We start from the raw sequence: 17,385 nt of genomic DNA, 5'->3' as shown, positions 1-17,385 counted from the left end.
GAAAAAGTGAAAAAGTTAGCACTAGCACTTCATAATTTTCAAATGTTGTAGAAATGTATTATTTTCTAAAATTTAACAGTTAAAAAATTTCAAATCTGAAACTAATGATAACTGAGTTTAAATTAAAGAAATTAAAAAATTTTAAATTACATATTGAAAAATTTTCCTAGGCACAAAAATTATCAACATCAATATTAACAGCGATGTAGACATCACTATGAATACTTGCAAAATAAGAGTGTTGTCTTTTCTAGGAAGACCTCAAATAAATAATTTGAGGTAAGATAGAATCCTCAAATCAATTATTTAAAATAAAAGTATTCACATTATAATCAGCCAAAGGTAGTTTTTTGGGGTCATTTAAAAATTAAGAGTGTTTCTGTATAAAGAAGGCAGGCATCTCACAGATACCTCTAAGATTAAAGGATCTATCAAATAATCTTATTAAATTATCTTACACCTTGAAGTGTTGAAAGTAAATAAAACATATTACAAAACACATCCAGACTGCTCCACCTTAGAAGGGACATTTTCTCGGCATACAATAGCATGGCCCTCTGTTCTCAAGACATGATGGAAATAGACATCTTCATTTGAGGATGTATCACACAGAAAAATGTTAAGGATTCCATCTACATATTCATCCACTACCCCCACTAATGGCTTCAAACCACACAACTTCTGGAATTGTATAATAGCTCTGGATGTCCAATGTTCCTGAAATATAATCAAGATATGAGATTGAGATGATAAATTCAAACATGAATTATAGTAACCATACACAAAAATAAATTCCTGATGAACTAGAGATTTTAGTGGAAAAATAAAACCATAAAAGTACTAAAATAAACCACTACAAGATATTTATGATTTGGGAATAAGAAAAGTCATAATAAAGGGAAAATTATGACAAATGTGATTATGCTGAAAATTTTATTATTTATTTGGTGGAAAACTTTCATTTTCAGAAATGATTAAGTTAAATTATTGGACTAACCCTCCCATAGAAACTACTAAAATTCTAAATAAAATATTTTTTATTATGTCCAAAAGCATGAAAGAACTGTCAAGAGAGTAACGAATCATCAGGACTGAATTAAAGGGAAAGTGAGAATTATTTTGCCTTCAAAGGGAAAAGAAACGAGACTTCACAAGGATTCACAGTTCAATTTTCACATCACGTGACATTACACAAATCCTCAAGTTGTTCATTTTAAACACATATACCCATTAACATGGGTCCCGACTGGTAGTATTCCTAGGTACCTGGCAGAAGCAAATGCAAATCTCTCTAGAGGTAGGCAATCTCAGCCCATTATTCAAAAATTCTTACAAACAATTTTTCAAAGACAATGAACAGTATTTAGGCAAAGATAAAAGGCATACCAAGAAATAATCACAAGTAAAAACAAAGAAAAAAAAATAAACCTTCAGAAACTTTAGATATTTGATTTTTAGACAATTATAAAGCAACTAAACTTACTACACTTAAAATAAAATAAAATAAAATAAAAAAAGAGATGAACTTGAAAGTTTCCACAGATCGGCATCTATAAAAATTCATCTAGCAAAATCACAAAGAGAGCTTTTAGAAAGTAAAGATACAATAACCAAAACTTAAAACCTAAAAGATTGATTCAGTAGCAGATTAGATATAAAGAGTAAATCAGTAAAGTGGAAGATAATCTGGAAAAAAATACCCAGAATGCAATATGGAAAGACAGAAATACGTAAAATACAGAAGAGTTTTTAAAATATGGAAGATTAAATTGAGAAAGTTTAACATACTTTTAATTGTGTTCCCAGAAAGAGATGCAGAAAGAGAGAGGAATATAAATATGAATAATGGGGAAAAGACTATAATAACTGAAGAGATGATGGCTGGGAATTTGCCAGATTTAATAAAAAGTAACAAAGCACAGAAAAAGGGAGTTCAATGAACCACAAAGTAGGATAAATAAGAATAAATCCACACATAAACATACTAAAACTGAAGACATAGGCAACAAACAGGAAATGCTAAAAACAGCTACAGACAAAAAGGACACTGCCTTCAAAGGAACATCCATCAGCCTGATGGCTGACTTCTCCAACAAGGTAAGGGAGAAGGGAAGCCACTAGAATATCTTCAGGGCACTAAATACATTCCCTGTCAACCTAAAATTCTCTACCTAGTGAATGTACCTTCTAAAAACAAATGCAAAATTACGTTTCCAGGTAAGCATAACACTCACAAAATGAAATCTTTAAAGAATACAATGCAAATAAAAGGAAAACCTTCCCAAGGCACTTGAGTGGTGAGAATGAAGAGCAAAGAAATGGAGAAATACATGACTAAATCTAAATGAACATTATTTAATGTGGTCAATCCCTTGAGGGGTTTAAAACAGTAACAATTATACAACAAAAATAGATCAGAAGAGGAGGTTAAAGAAGAAAGTATTCTAATGTCCTCACATGGTTACATACATATGGGTTGTATTTCCTAAAGTAACCCTAAAATAGGATAGTGTGTTACTTAGTAGAATGATTAGAAGACTTTTCAAAATAATGCATGCAACGTGAGAAAGAAAAAGAATAGGTAAACCGGTGATGTTTTATCAGGGCCACTAGGTTCTCCCAGGGCCGGCAGAGTTTAGTAGTAGTCTAGGGATTTGGGCAGACTGCAGTCGCTGATTTTGAAACACCTACTGTGGCTCCCTCCCGTCAAGGATTTCTCCCTTAACTCCTAGAGATTCCGCCATTCCCAGAAAAATGTCCTCTAACTCTTCAAGCCAGCAAGGCTATAGATGGGGGAGCGATCCCCGATAGAAACTGAAAATTTCCTGATCTTACCCTGCCAGCTTGACTTCCAAGGGTAGATTTCTGCTTTTCTGTTGCTTTGGATTTTGCCTATGGGAATATTAGTCCCACCATGTTACTCTTTTGTTACTCTGCCATTACCAAATGCATTAACTACTTTTGAAACCAGAAAAAAAAAGTGAGATTCATTAGTTTAGTCAAAGATCTTTATTAAGCACCTAACATGACACAACCATTGATCTAGGCACTAGAGAAACAGTGAACAGATAATGTTCCCCATCTTAGAAGCTTACATTGTGAATTTGAACAATTAAGATAATACCAGGTAGTATTATAAAGATAAATAGCAATGAATGACTGAAGTAGAAGTGTGCACTGTAAATCGGCTGGTCAAGGAAGCCCTTCTTGGTAAATAATATTTGGGCTTAAATTCTGAATGACAAAAGGGGCCAACCAGGAGAATTCTTTGAAGAAGCTATTCCAATGAACAGAGTGGGCAAAAGCCCTAAGGTCAGAAGCATTTCAGGAAGGAAATAAGAAAACAAAAAGAGAAACAAAACTGGAAGCCATCCGGCTAATATGAGAATAATGAACACTGGCTCCAAGTGGGTCACAAAGCTAAGCTTCCTGATGGAAATAGTAAAGAGAAACCTAGTCAAGGCTAAAATGCACCCTAAAAAACAATCCTGAATACAAACTTGCACAAAAATGATAACCGCATAAAGTATTTACATACTGAAAAATCAGAACAGATTGAATGTCTAATAAAGGGATAATTAATCTATGATATACATTAACCTAACATTACTATGACTATTAAAATTGAGAACTACGGTAACATATAAATTTATGCTATAATAATGCTGAGTTAAGAATATAAAATAATAAAAAAAATAAAAAAAAAATGAAAAACAAAAACAAAAAAAAAGAATATAAAATAATACTATTTTATGTAATCCTGAGAACCCTACGAAAACTCTGACCCTCAACATCAAATAAACCAAACTAAAAGAAATACATCTAATTTCTAAATTGAAAGTGTTTGAAAGGTAGAACATATTTCTTTTTCTTTCCTCCATTCTGTGTTTTTCAGATAAAATTTTTAAAGGATTAATCCATATATGTGTAAGCAACTGGTAAATTAAACAGACAAATGTAGTGCAAAAAGTGTGTATGGCATATATAATTAAGAGTTCTGGGGTCCCTGGGTGACTCAGTCGGTTCAGCATCTGCCTTCAGCTCAGGTCATGATCTCAGAGTCTTGGGATGAAACCCCATGTCCAGGGTCCCTGCTCAGTAGGGAGTCTGCTTCTCCTTCTCCCTCTACCCCTGCCCCCTGCTCATGCTCCCTTTCTCACTCTTGCTCTCTCAAATAAATAAAATCTTCAAAAAAAGAGAGAGAATTCTGAGAGAAAAACACAAAGTTAGGTGTATGATAATCATAACTACTTAGACAAATATACCTATATGGATGAAAATGCCTCCTGCTTCATCCCACTCCAATGATCTTGCACAGTTATGTTACTAGACAATTCTTTAAAAAACATATAACTGAGTACGGTGGTTCCCTAGGTACATCCTTTAATTGCTCCCCAGCATCTAAAGGACAATGCCCAGACTCCTGAACACGGATACGGATCCCCACCTCAGGGTCCTGTCCATTTCTCTCGTATCACTTGCCATCCACCAACTCCAGCTCATTTACTGCCATGGAAACAAAGAGAGCCATCAAATTTGAGATGTTTTATGTTACCCTCCCTTTAGCTGAAACATCTTTTTTTTTGTCTAGTTATAGTCCTAATCTTCTTTCAGAGAATTCCACTCCAATACCACCTCTACCACAGGGTCATCCCTTACTACCGTGAATAGAGAAGTACACTCCTCCTCTTGCACCTCCAGCACACATTATAAATATCTCTACCTCAAATATGACACAGACAGTGATTTCTGTCTTCATGTCTATCTCCCAGACTATTCACAACGATTTCTTTTAGGGCTTATTCCACATTTTATTTTTGTATCCTGAGATCCTAGAACTGTTCTCAGCATCAAATGTTTGCTGATCAAATGGAGAACAAACATACCTCTACTGGTCTCACCCAAGCCAAAGAACACGGGATAGCCTGAGCTGGAAGCTTTGTGTAGCACCACCTGCAAGAGATAATCAAATACACAAATATTTAATGATATTTTAAAACTGTATTTTATAGACTCTCTAATCCATTCTTGATTTTAGCTATTCATATCACTTCAGAGTATTTTATTCATGCATTTTTAAGTTAATGTCTTATACTTTAAAGCAATCTAAGGAACAAAATTTTTAAACATAACAGCCTTTGAAAGCTATGTAATTAAAGTAAAGGGAGGAATAGACCAATCTTCATGCTATATAAATGCAACTTTTAGCATGACCCCAAAAATCATTTTCTTAATAAGAGATTGGAATTTAGTCTCATGGTCCCTTCAGATTCACAGTCATGTGAAAGAAGACAGGCAATTATAAGACCCCTGTGAAACTAAGTGACCATATACCAAGTCCATCTGCACTAAGAACAAAGAGGGATGCAAGGGAAGAGGCAAGAGAAAAGGAAGAGCAATCCTAACTCCATGTAGCTTCAGCAGGAGGTATCAAAAGTTAAGAATAATTTATTAAGATTTGTTAACTCACTTGAGAAACCTCAGGGAAGACTTCTGAACAGTTCCAATATTTCCAAAGTCTGGGTAGAATACTTCAACTTCCTGTTTCCCAAGCACTCGGTGGATAATGACCCGATACCACCACTTATCCTCAGAAATCCTTACACAACAGAGATGTCCTGGTTGGATAAAATACTCGGGCATGGCATATCGATCAGAAACAAGCTGGTTAGAATAGCAGCGCCTACAGAATTCCATAATACAGGGAATTACACAGGGGACAAAAATATCAAGATCATTTTTACTGATGTAACAAGAGCAAGAAAGTCTTGGCAAAAAGGAAAAAAAAATCCCCACTTTTTCTGATTTGTTAATGCTTACTAAGACTAATTAATTTTACTTTCCTCTTTCTTATCCCAATCTCTTCTCTTCAACAACAATCCTCTTCAAATAGAAGTTATACACTCATTTAAACTCATACTCTCTGAACAAAATGTAATCCAACTTTATTCCTCAGCATTTCCTAAAATGGGTGTTTTTAAAACATCAATGGTCTGTTCATTCCCAACTCCAATAGCCTGTCTCCCCGGGTTTTGATATACTTGCTTTCTCTGTAGCATGACCTCTGACCCCATCCTCTTTCCATCTCTATCCTAGTTTCTAAGACATTGGCTCTGTAATTGCCTTAAAAGTTTGGGTTCTCTGGGCTCTTCTTTTTAGGAAGTATATAGAAAGTATAAAACAACAAAAACTTAGGCTTTGGAGCCAATGACATGCACTTAAATCCTGACTCCCATCATTTACTAGCTGTGTAACTTTTTTTTTTTTTTTTCAGTTTACTTGCTGAGCACAGAGAGGATAATAAAACCTTATTTCAAATATGTGAATGTATGGCAGAGAGCCCAAATACAGTAAGCACTCCTTAAATATTATTATTCTTACTGTATACAGCACCATCTCGCCCATTTTCATATCTTATGAAAAGATAAACTGGTGATTCTCCATCTCAATCTTTAGACCCTGAATTGCTTCTGACTTTACAGATGTTAGTTGTCCCCAATTTTCATTTTCCTTGCTTCTTCCCCTAGTAATAGAATCCCAAACTTTAACTGAGCCATTCAGATTTCCCAGGCTCCCTTGCATCTAGATGTGAATAATACGTTCTGGGCAATGAAATGTGAAAAAAAAAAAAGTAAAGTGCATTATTAGTATGGTAAAATTTATGTGTATTCTACCACAATTTAGAAAAGTGTAGAATTTGAAAGTATATTTCAAAGAAAATGGCATGCCTCCAACCTCCTACACTCTTCTCTTTCTCCTTCCCACCGGCTGGAATGAGGGCCTGGTAGATGTAGTAGCAGTCTACATCCTGGACCATGTGGATGGGGCAACACACTGTCTGGGATAGCAAGGCAGGAAACACTTGCATCCCTAACACCATGAAGCTACCCTATCAGTCTGCATTGCTTAAATATGGACTATTATGGGAAGAAATCAATTTTTATCTTCTTTATCCTACTAGGGCTAAAGTTATGTCTTTGTAACAGTGGCTACACCTAATCCTAACTAATATTGTCCACTCAACATTGTCAATTTACCTCATAGTCACCTTAGAAGCACCAGGTGCAAAATTCTAACCCAGCTCAAATCTACCCAATCTCTAAACACGAGTTTCATACTCTCCCTTTCTGGCTTATCCTTCTCAACCCCATTCTTGTCACCAAGACCTGACAACTGTACTTTCTGAAATTCTCTACAATTTCTCTCTTCCTTTCCACTCTCAGTCTCTTACCAAGACTAGCAGAGTAAGGATGCCCTTCTGTTCACTCCATCCATCTTCCACCCTGCAACTAGAGTTATCCTAAAATACAAATCTGCTGATGCCCCTACTTTCTTAAAATCTTCAGAAAGGCTCCTGTCTACAGAATAAGCCAGAATTTCTTCCCATGGTGTTCAGACTCCAGGTCTTCTCCAGTATTCCAGTTTCACATTCAGTCACTGTCCACCCAGCCTTATGCAGTGGTGACATCACTCCCCTATTTCTTGCTCCCAGAGCATAATGCCCGTTGTTAATGCTGGCCTTGGTGCCAGGGATTGGGCCTGTACATACCTACCCACACCTTCTTGACTGGCAAATTCTTGTTTTTTAAGCCTAGCTCAAGTATCTCCTTTGTAAAGCTTTCGTCCACCTCGCCCAGGCAGAATTACCACCTCATGCAATATCCCTCATATCCCCTATCTTCCCAGATAATCGTGGTGTTCACAAAGGCAGAGACCATGTCTGTCTTCTCCTTCTACCACTCATGCCTCAACATCCCAAGCACACAGCAGATATGGTATTAATAGTAATAGCAGCCAACATCTGAACTAGACTCGGTTCTAAGTACTTCAACCTTCACAAGTGAGGAGGTAGGTACTACGACTATCTTTACTTTGGAAATAAGGAGACTATGCTTAGAGAGTTAAAATAACTTCAAAGTCACAGAGCAGTAAGCGTGCTTTAAAACATGTACTAAATATTATAGGCATGCTGCAATGGAATATGTGATAATATTTTTACTAAGTGATTATGTGACTTACATTATGCCAGGTGTTCTTGGATGAGAGATGAGTACATAATAAGGGAAAATTAGATTAAAAAATGGAATTTTCTTGAAGAGGTACATAATAAATACTCTTATATGTGACACCAATGTAAAAATCAATTATTATTATTTATTTACTGTTCATAAATAAATCTAAAATAATGTACACACTGTGTACATTTTACATGATGTTTACTAAGAAAGGACATTTTTCAGCAGAGAAAACAGATTGGCGTAGTTGTTCTCCAAATCCCTGGGACCCTAATGCTCTTTCAAAAAATCCCTAAGATCAAAGGTATTTTAATATTTCAGTATCATTGTGAAAAATAGTTATCTGCCCTTTTCACTGTGGTAACATTTGCAATGATGGTATAAAAGGTGCCCTGACCAAATCAAGGCAATAGCACCAAACTTTACTAGTAGTCATTTATAAGTCACTGCCATGTACTCACAATAAAATAAAATTTTTAAAAAGTAGACAATGGCATTTAAGAATATTCTTGATAAAGTAATAAAAATTAAGCTTATTAAATCTCAATCACTGAACAATATTCTCCGTGACAAAAATGGAAGTACCATACACATAAAACACTTCTCAAGTTGTCTTAAGGAAAAGCACTTATGCATTTGAGTTGTGCATTGAACTAGTTGCTTTTTTAGTGTGGAACATTTTTACTTGGAAAATAAACTAGCCATTGTTTTCATGGAATACCATTTTTGCTTGAAAGGACCATTATCAAGCTATGTTTATTCAGACTTAGGTATCTGACACACAATTTTCTAAAAAATGAAGTGAGCCTGTCACTTCAAGGAAAACACTGACAGTATTTGTCATTAATGATGAAACTCAAGGCTTCTGGGTGAAAATTAAGATTTTGGACATGTTGCATCTACCACTATGAGTGTGACAGTTCCCTAATATGTAATACTTTCTGATGAGTTTAGTGGTGACATTAATAAATGCTGAAGATCTACATAACTCAGCAAACCAGTATTTTCCAAATTACCAATGCATGTTTTAATATTATTAATGGAGTAAAAGATCCTTTCAGGGCCAGTTACATTTATCCCACACTGAGAAGAGCCTTATGTTTGCTTTAACATCCTGTTATTACTGTCTTGAAATTCTTAATTTTTAAACTTGGCACTTTGCATTGTAATTTTGTACAGGAGCCTGCAGTTGCATAGCCAGTCCTGGATCCATTCAAAGTGCAAACGAAAACCAATGGATTTTAACACAGTAGGGTATGAAAAGTTCAAATTCCACATTACAACTAATCTTTAAAAAACTACCATTTGCCAAGTTTTGGAATGTTCACAAATTTTCTGAAAATATTAAAGAAGATTCACAATTTTCTGAAAAAGCAATTAAAACACTCCTTTTCCCAATTATGTATCAGTGTGAGGGCAGATGTTTTCATATACTTTAACCAAAACAATGTAGCTCAAGAGATTATAGACCAAAGCAAATACTAAAATCAAACTTCCTTCTATTAAGACAGATATTGAAGAGATCTGCAAAAACATAAAACAATGCCACTATTCCAATTTCTGGAAAATAGTAGCTCTTTTTCATAGAACTACATTATTTATATTCATACAAATGGACTTATCTTATTTTTTAAAATATTTAAATGTTACGCTTTAATTTCTAAGATAAATATCAATAAACAAAAAGTTCCTGAGTCCTTAAAAGTCCTAAACCAAAATGTTTAGAACTATTGATTTAGAATGAGATATATGAAAAATACACTGAAATCAACAGACTCCTACCGCATCTCAATCATCATGTCTTCAAGTAACTCTGATGAATCTCTGCTATAGATTCGGATGTAGAATTGACTAGGAGAGATGATATACTCCACAAAGACTCCCACAAGGGTACTGGTATCTAATGGTGGCAGTCTGCATAATTTCTTGTCCCGTACAGCATCTGGTGGGATATCATGATTTGCCATTGCCAGGTTGAGCTCTGATTTGTTAACACCTACTTGCTACAAGTTAAAACGGAAAAGAAACCGCTATAAATCTCTGAGTGGCATTTCAAACTAATGACATTTCTCAAAGTATATTTCATGAGTCATCTCTATCAGAATCACCTGGGAAATTATAAAAATGAAGCCTCTTAGGCTTTAGCCCAGACAGATTTAAAATACCTGGAAGTGGAGCCTCCAATTATGCATTTAAAAAAACCTCCCTAGGCAATCCTCATGTATATCAATATATGAAAACTACTGCCTTATGATATTAAAAGTATGCTATACAGCTGCCCCATACAAAATTGAAAATATGGTACTTAAAATATTCAGGCTGAGCCAAGACAGTCATCCTACCCACCCATACCAACAAAGGTAGCTTTAGATAACAGATTAAAATTCACACTAGTCTTCCAATCAAAAAGGGTTTCTCAAACATCCTCATTCTAAAATATACTATTTTCCTGTAGGCCTTTCTCTTGTCCTCTAGAAAATGTGCAGTAGGCTCTTCAAACCAAGGTTTTCCTTCCTTTCCAGGCATAGATGGTAGAAGAAAAGAAGAGTAAGCAATTAATTCTTTAATAACAGCAAAATAAACAACAGGAGATGAAAACGCAAAGAGGAAGAATTGTGTGGAAATGTAATGAAGAAAAAATAAAAACACCCTGTAACTGCAGACAGGTGCAAGGGCAATTTGCAGCAGGTGTTGAGACATGTAACTAAAGCAAATATCCTCCATTCTTCCCTCTGAAGCCCTTGAGGGTTTTCCAGCCTATATTTTAAAGAACACGGACCAAGCATTGGCTATAATCTCTTGAGAAACCTGGCAAATCTTTAAAGCCATCTGAAAACTTTAAAATGAGATCGGAAAGAAAGTTAGTAATACAAAAGATTGAAAACCAGAATAAAATAAGGCAACTTCAGAGCAAAGCTTTGCTCTTTTCTAAGAAATCATATATCTAGAAATAAGACTTTCCTAAAATAAAAAAAAAAAACTTTCCTAAAATAGAATTTTGGTTTAAAGAAATATTCAATCAGTTACTTTCCATAATGCTGAATCTCCAATGTACAAAGTCTGTAAACCTTACTTACCAGCTGTAAAGGCTTTACCACCAGATTAGGCTTCTTGCAAATCTTCTGTTCTGGTTCCCTATGGTTTTTAGGAAGACAATCCCATGCAGTCTCCTTGACAGCAGCAGTAGACAGTGAATTTCTAGGGGGACTGGAGACACAAGCTTTGACGTCTATTTTCTTATCTGATTGAACTAAACATGAATTTCTGATTGATGAAACATCTCCATCTGAAATAATCAATAGAGCAGCCTGTGGATAGCTATTACAATAATTTGTGTAACTATTACTAAGGACATTCTATCACCCAGGCACTGGGCAAATAAGGAGAGACATGAACCCATCTCTGCGGACCTTTCAGTATGGAGAGATAAAAGGAAGTTCTAGATGGGAACACATCTTAAATTATTATTTTTTTTTTTTACATCTTAAATTATTTATGTTGGCAGGGAGAGGGTAAGTCTGGTAAGGATCCTTGAACTTTAATTAAAAGTTTCATTTTGGGGGCAGCCTGGGTGGCTCAGTGGTTTAGCGCAGTCTTCAGCCCAGGGCATGATCCTGGGGACCCAGGATTGAGTCCCATGCCAGGCTCCCTGCATGGAGCCTGCTTCTCCCTCTGCCTATGTCTCTGCCTCTCTCTCATGAATAAATAAATAAAAATCTTAAAGAGCTTCATTTTTCAACATTCTTGTTCAACGTTAGCAGTGAATGTGCATTGCTGCTAAATGTACAATGTATTTGACTACTTAATATTCCACAATACAATGCCTTAATTTTTAGGGAATTATCAAATCAATCACATAACTTGTTCAAATCTCATGTGTATGATGATTGTAAGAGTTTGACATATTAAAACAGACCCCAGGGCAGCCTGGGTGGCTTAGCAGTTTAACGCTGCCTTCAGCCCAGGGTGTGATCTTGGAGACCCAGTATCAAGTCCCAAGTCAGGCTCCCTGCATGGAGCTGGCTTCTCCCTCTGCTTGTGTCTCTGCCTCTCTGTCTCTCATGAATAAATAAATAAAATCTTTTATAAATAAATAGATAAATAAATAAATAAACAAACAAACAAACAAACCAGACCCCAGATAGACCTAAAACCATAGTGGCTCCTAAAGAAAAACTAATAAAAATGCACCAAGATATAGGTACAAGGATATTTATCATTGTATCTTACATAGTAAAAAAAAAAATACACTCAACATGTCAATAGAAGACTGATTAAGACTGATTCAGTGAATATAGTCACATAAAAGAATTCTTTGTATTTAAGAAAAGATGTATTGTATCTTGTATTCTTGTATTTAAGAAAGATGAAATAAACTTATGCTGATATAGACCATCCATAATATATGAAGTATAAAAAGCAAGAGCTTACACAATATTTGTATGATACTATTATAATGCAAGAAAATTATACATATGATAGCTATGTTATATACAAGAGGTCCAAAAAAGACCCATTAAAACAATTCCTAGTTACCCTCTACATTGTTGGAATGTTTAAACTAGTAATATTGCTTTTATAATTTTTGAAAAATCTAGCTATGCTTACATAAATGTTGAAAAGCTCTGGAAAACTATAAAAATTCTAACAGCGTTTTGGAGGAGGGGAGTAAAGTGATGGTAAATGTTTACTTCCAACTTTCCACTCATCTGTGGTATTTTTCAGAATAGTATTAAATACTCACTAAATGAGTATTTATGAGTATTAAGTACTCATAAAATGAATATTATTTTAATATTCAGAAAAATAAGCAGGGTGCCTCGGTGGCACCCTGTTAAGCATCTGTCTTCCGCTCAGGTCATGATCCCAGGGTCTGAGATCAAGCTCCACATCGGGCTCCCGTGGGAGTCTGCTTCTCCCTCTCCTCCCTGTCTGTGCACTCTATTGCTATCTCTTTCACTATCTCTGTTTCTCTCTTTCCCTGTCTCCCTCTCTCAAATAGCTGAATAAAATCTTTTTTAAAAAATCAGCAAAGATGCATTTATCTTTTGGGAAAAAAATTTGCTATCCATCAAAACCACCTGTAGAAGCTTATAAAAATACAAGTACAGTTGATCTGTAAACAATGCAGGGGTTAGCAACATCAACCCTCCCCCTATGCAATCAAAAATCTGCATGTAACTTTTGATTCCCCAAAAGCTTAGCTACCAATAGACTACTGATGACCAGAAGCCCTACTGATAACATAAGCAGTTGATTAACATATATTTTGTATGTCATATGTATTATATACTGTATTCTTCTAATAAAGCCAGAGAAAAAATTTTTTAAAATCCCAAGGAAGAGAAATTACATTTACAGTACTATACTGATCTTAACAAAAATAATCCATATGTAAGTGGAACTATCCAATTCAAACCTATGTTGTTCAAGGGTCAACTATACCATATTAGGGCAGCCCCAGTGGTGCAGCAGTTTAGTGCCGCCTGAAGCCCAGGGTGTGATCCTGGAGCCCGGATTCGAGTCCCACATCGGGCTCCTTGCATGGAGCCTGCTTCTCCCTCTGTCTGCCTGTGTGTGTGTGTGTGTGTGTGTGTGTGTGTGTGTGTGTCTCATGAATAAATAAATAAAATCTTAAAAAAAATTAAAAAAAAACTATACCTTATCCTACTATAATTTAGCATGACCCCTGAGTCAACAGAGGAAAAAGTACATGGAATGTCTCTGTATTAGTTCTTAATAACTGTATATAAATCTACAATACTTTCAAAAATTTCAAAAGAAAAAAACTGAAGTCTGAAGAAAAACACAAAAAACAAAATCAAGTATCCTAAATGCAATGTGGTATTCTAGAGTGGATCTAGAAACAGAACAATTGTGGGAAAACCGGCAAAACCAAAATAAAATCTAGAGTTTAGTTAATAGCAATGTACTACAATTAATTTCTTAGTTTTGATAAATGTAACATGGGAACATAAGATGTTACTATTAGAGGAAATGAAGAACATTCTAGAGAATGGGAAAGGAATTCTATAATATCTCTGTAGCTTTTCTGTAAATCTAAAGTTATCCAAAAATAAAAAGTTTGTTTAAAAATAAGTACAGGGATGCCTGGGTGGCTCAGCGGTTGGGCACTTCCCTTCGGCCTGGGGCGTGATCCTGGGGTCCGGGATCAAGTCCCGTGTCGGGCTCCCTACATGGAGCCTGCTTCTCCCTCTGCCTGTGTCTCTGCCTGCCTCTCTCTCTCTCATGAATAAATAAAATATTTTTAAAAAATAAAATAAAAATAAGTACAAGTGCTAGGTCCCAATGCACACCCATTTATTCCAAATATCCATGTATTTCTAAAAAGTTTTTGAAGCACATCCAAAGTTAACAACTACTGATCTGGTGCTTCTCTATCAGATCACTATTTTAGAAAACTGATTTCTTCAGTTACCCAAGAATCTGGATAATGAAATATATTTTTAAAAATTCAGATGATCTATGAGTCACCTGTGTGGCTCAGTCAGTTAAACTTGGCTTTCGGTCAGGTCATGATCTCAGGATTGTGGGATCAAGTCCAATGTCAGGCTCTGCACTCAGCAGGGAGTCTAGTCTGCTCCCTCTCTCCCTTTGCCCCACCTCCCACAGGTACATGCCCTCTCTCCTTCTCTCACTCTGTTTCTCAAATAAATAATTTTTAAAATTCAGATGGTCTTCATTAATGATATAGGTTACACTTATGGCCAACAAATGCCACCAAAAAGGTCTACAAATACAGAAGTGTTTTCAAGGTTAAAAACCATATGGTCATTTCAAAAGATTCAGAAAAAACTTTTGACAAAATTCAACATCTGTTCATGATAAACTCTCAAGAAAGTAGATACAGAGGGAACATAATATGATAAAGGCCATACATGACAAACACACAGCTAACATCATACTCAGTGAAAAACAAAGCTTTTCCTCTCTAGAACAAGACAAAGATGTCCATTATTGCCATTTTTATGCAACACAGTACTGGAAGCACTAGCTACAGCAATCAGAAAATAAATAAATAAATAAAAAGTATCCAAATTGGTAAGGAAGAAATGAAACTGTCACTATTTGCAGATGACATGATACTATATACAGGACATCTTAAAAATTCCACCAAAAACCTATTAGGACTAATAAATGAATTCACTAAATGGATGGATGCAAAATCAATATACAGAAGTCTGTTGCATTTCTGTACACTAATAATGAAGTATCTGAGAGAAATTAGGAAAACAATCCCACTTATAATTGCACCATAAAGAACAAAAACACCTAGGAAAACTATAAAAGATCAATGAAAGAAATTAAAGATGACGCAAATTAAAAGATACACCATGCTCATGGATTAGAAGAACCAATATTGTTAAAATGTTCACAGTACCCAAAAAGTGTACGGATTCAATCCAATTCCTATCAAAATACTGATAGTATTTTTAAAGATTTATTTATTTGAGGACTGGAAAGTGGGAGAGAGAGAGAGAGAGAGAGAGAATGGGCCAGAGGGGGAGGGAGAAAGAGAACCCCCGCAAGCAGACTCCCCGCTGAGTGTGGAGCCATACACAGGGCTCGATCTCACAACCCTGAAATCATGACCTGAGCCAAAACCAACAGCTGGATGCTCAACCAAATGTGCTACCCAGATGCCCCAATACCAACAGTATTTTTCATAGAACTAAATAACCCTAAAATTTATGTGGAACCACAAAAGATCCTGAATAGCCAAAGCAATCTCAAAAAAGAACAAAGCCAGAAGTATCACAATCCCAGATTTCAAGACATTCTACAAAGCTATGGTAATCAAAACAGTATGGTACTGGCACAAAAATAGACACATAGACCAATAGAACAGAAAGCCCAGATAAACCCATGCTTATATGTTCAATTAATGACAAAGGAGGCAAGAATATACGACAGGGAAAAGACAGTCTCTTCAATAAACTGGACTATTTATACCACGCACAAAAGTAAATTCAAAATAGATTAAAGATCTGTGAAACCTGAAAACATAAAGGTCCTAAAAGAAAACACAGGCAGTAATCTCTTGGACATCAGCCTTTCCAACATTTTTCTAGATGTGTCTCCTCCAGCAAGGGAAATGAAAGCACAAATAAACTACTGGGGCTACATCAAACTAAAAAGCTTTTGTACAACAAAGGAAACCAAAATGTAAAGGTAACATACTGAATGGAAGAATATATTTGCAAATGACAAGTCCAATAAGGGGTTCGTATCCAAAATATATCAAGAACTTCTACAACTCAATACCAAATAAAACAATCCAAATAAAAATGGGCAGAAAATCTGAAGACATTTTTTGAAAGAAGACATACAGTTGACCAACAGACACATAAAAGAAACAACATTGTTAATCATCAGGGAAATGCAAAATCAAAATCACAGTGAGACATCACCTTATACCTATCAGAATGGCTAGTATCAAGACAAGAAATACACCAAGTGTGGCAGGATGTAGAGAAAAGGGAATCTTTGTGCACTGTTGGTGTGAATGTAAGTTAGTGCAACCATTGTGGAAAACACTGCAACGTTTCCTTAAAAAATCATTAAAAATAAAAATGACATGTGATCCAGTAATTCCACTACTGGGTATTTACCCAAAGAATATGAAAACACTAACTCAAAAAGATATATGCACTCCTATGCTTACTGCAGTATTATTTACAATAGCCAAGTTATGGAAGCAACCTAAGTGTCTATCCACAGATAAAGTCCTAGTATATATACAATGGATTATTACTCAGCTATAAAAAGAAACTAAATCTTGCCATCTGTGACAACATGGATAAATCTAGAGGATATGATGCTAACTAAAATAAGAGTAAGACAAATACCATATGATTTCACTTCTAGATGGAATCTAAAAAAACAAAACAAATAAAATGGAAAACAATTATAAATACAAAGAACTGGTAGTTGTCAGGGGAGGGTAGTGGGGGGATAGGCAAAATAGGTGTAGAGTATTAAGAGGTACAAACCTCCAGTTATAATATAAGTTACAGGGCACCTGGGTGGCTCAGTCAGTTAAGTATCTGCCTTCGGCTCAGTTCATGATCCTAGGATCCTGGAATGGAGCCTGATGTTGGGCTCCCTGCTCAGCAGGGAATCTACTTCTCCCTCTCCCTCTGCCCCTCCCGTTGCTCCTGCTCTCTCTCTTTCTCTCTCAAATTAAAATATTTTTTAAAAAATAATAAAAATAAATAAGTTACAGGGATAGAAAATACAGCAAAGGGAATACAGTCAATAATATTGTAATAGCATTATATGGTGACAGTAACTACACTTACCATGATGAGAACAGCATAATGTATGGAACTGTCAAATCATTATGTTG

General features: G+C 35.5%; 1 protein-coding gene across 4 annotated transcripts in view; it reads right to left on the bottom strand.

The window, feature by feature from the left end:
- TDRD5 (tudor domain containing 5) overlaps positions 1-17,385 on the bottom strand; it is a 109,847-nt gene that overhangs the window by 47,633 nt on the left and 44,829 nt on the right. For all 4 annotated transcript variants that reach the window (XM_077901879.1, XM_077901877.1, XM_077901880.1 and 1 more), the window contains exons 8-12: positions 11,093-11,301; positions 9,798-10,018; positions 5,471-5,683; positions 4,887-4,953; positions 517-717 (exon numbers count right to left, since the gene is read on the bottom strand). In XM_077901879.1, the coding sequence (XP_077758005.1) occupies positions 517-717; positions 4,887-4,953; positions 5,471-5,683; positions 9,798-10,018; positions 11,093-11,301 (911 nt within the window). The remainder of the gene's footprint in view (positions 1-516; positions 718-4,886; positions 4,954-5,470; positions 5,684-9,797; positions 10,019-11,092; positions 11,302-17,385) is intronic.

This window comes from Canis aureus, chromosome 6 (genome assembly GCF_053574225.1).
Source record: "Canis aureus isolate CA01 chromosome 6, VMU_Caureus_v.1.0, whole genome shotgun sequence".
In the NCBI taxonomy this organism is placed as follows: Eukaryota; Metazoa; Chordata; class Mammalia; order Carnivora; family Canidae; genus Canis; species Canis aureus.
This window is presented reverse-complemented; position numbering and strand designations above follow the sequence as displayed.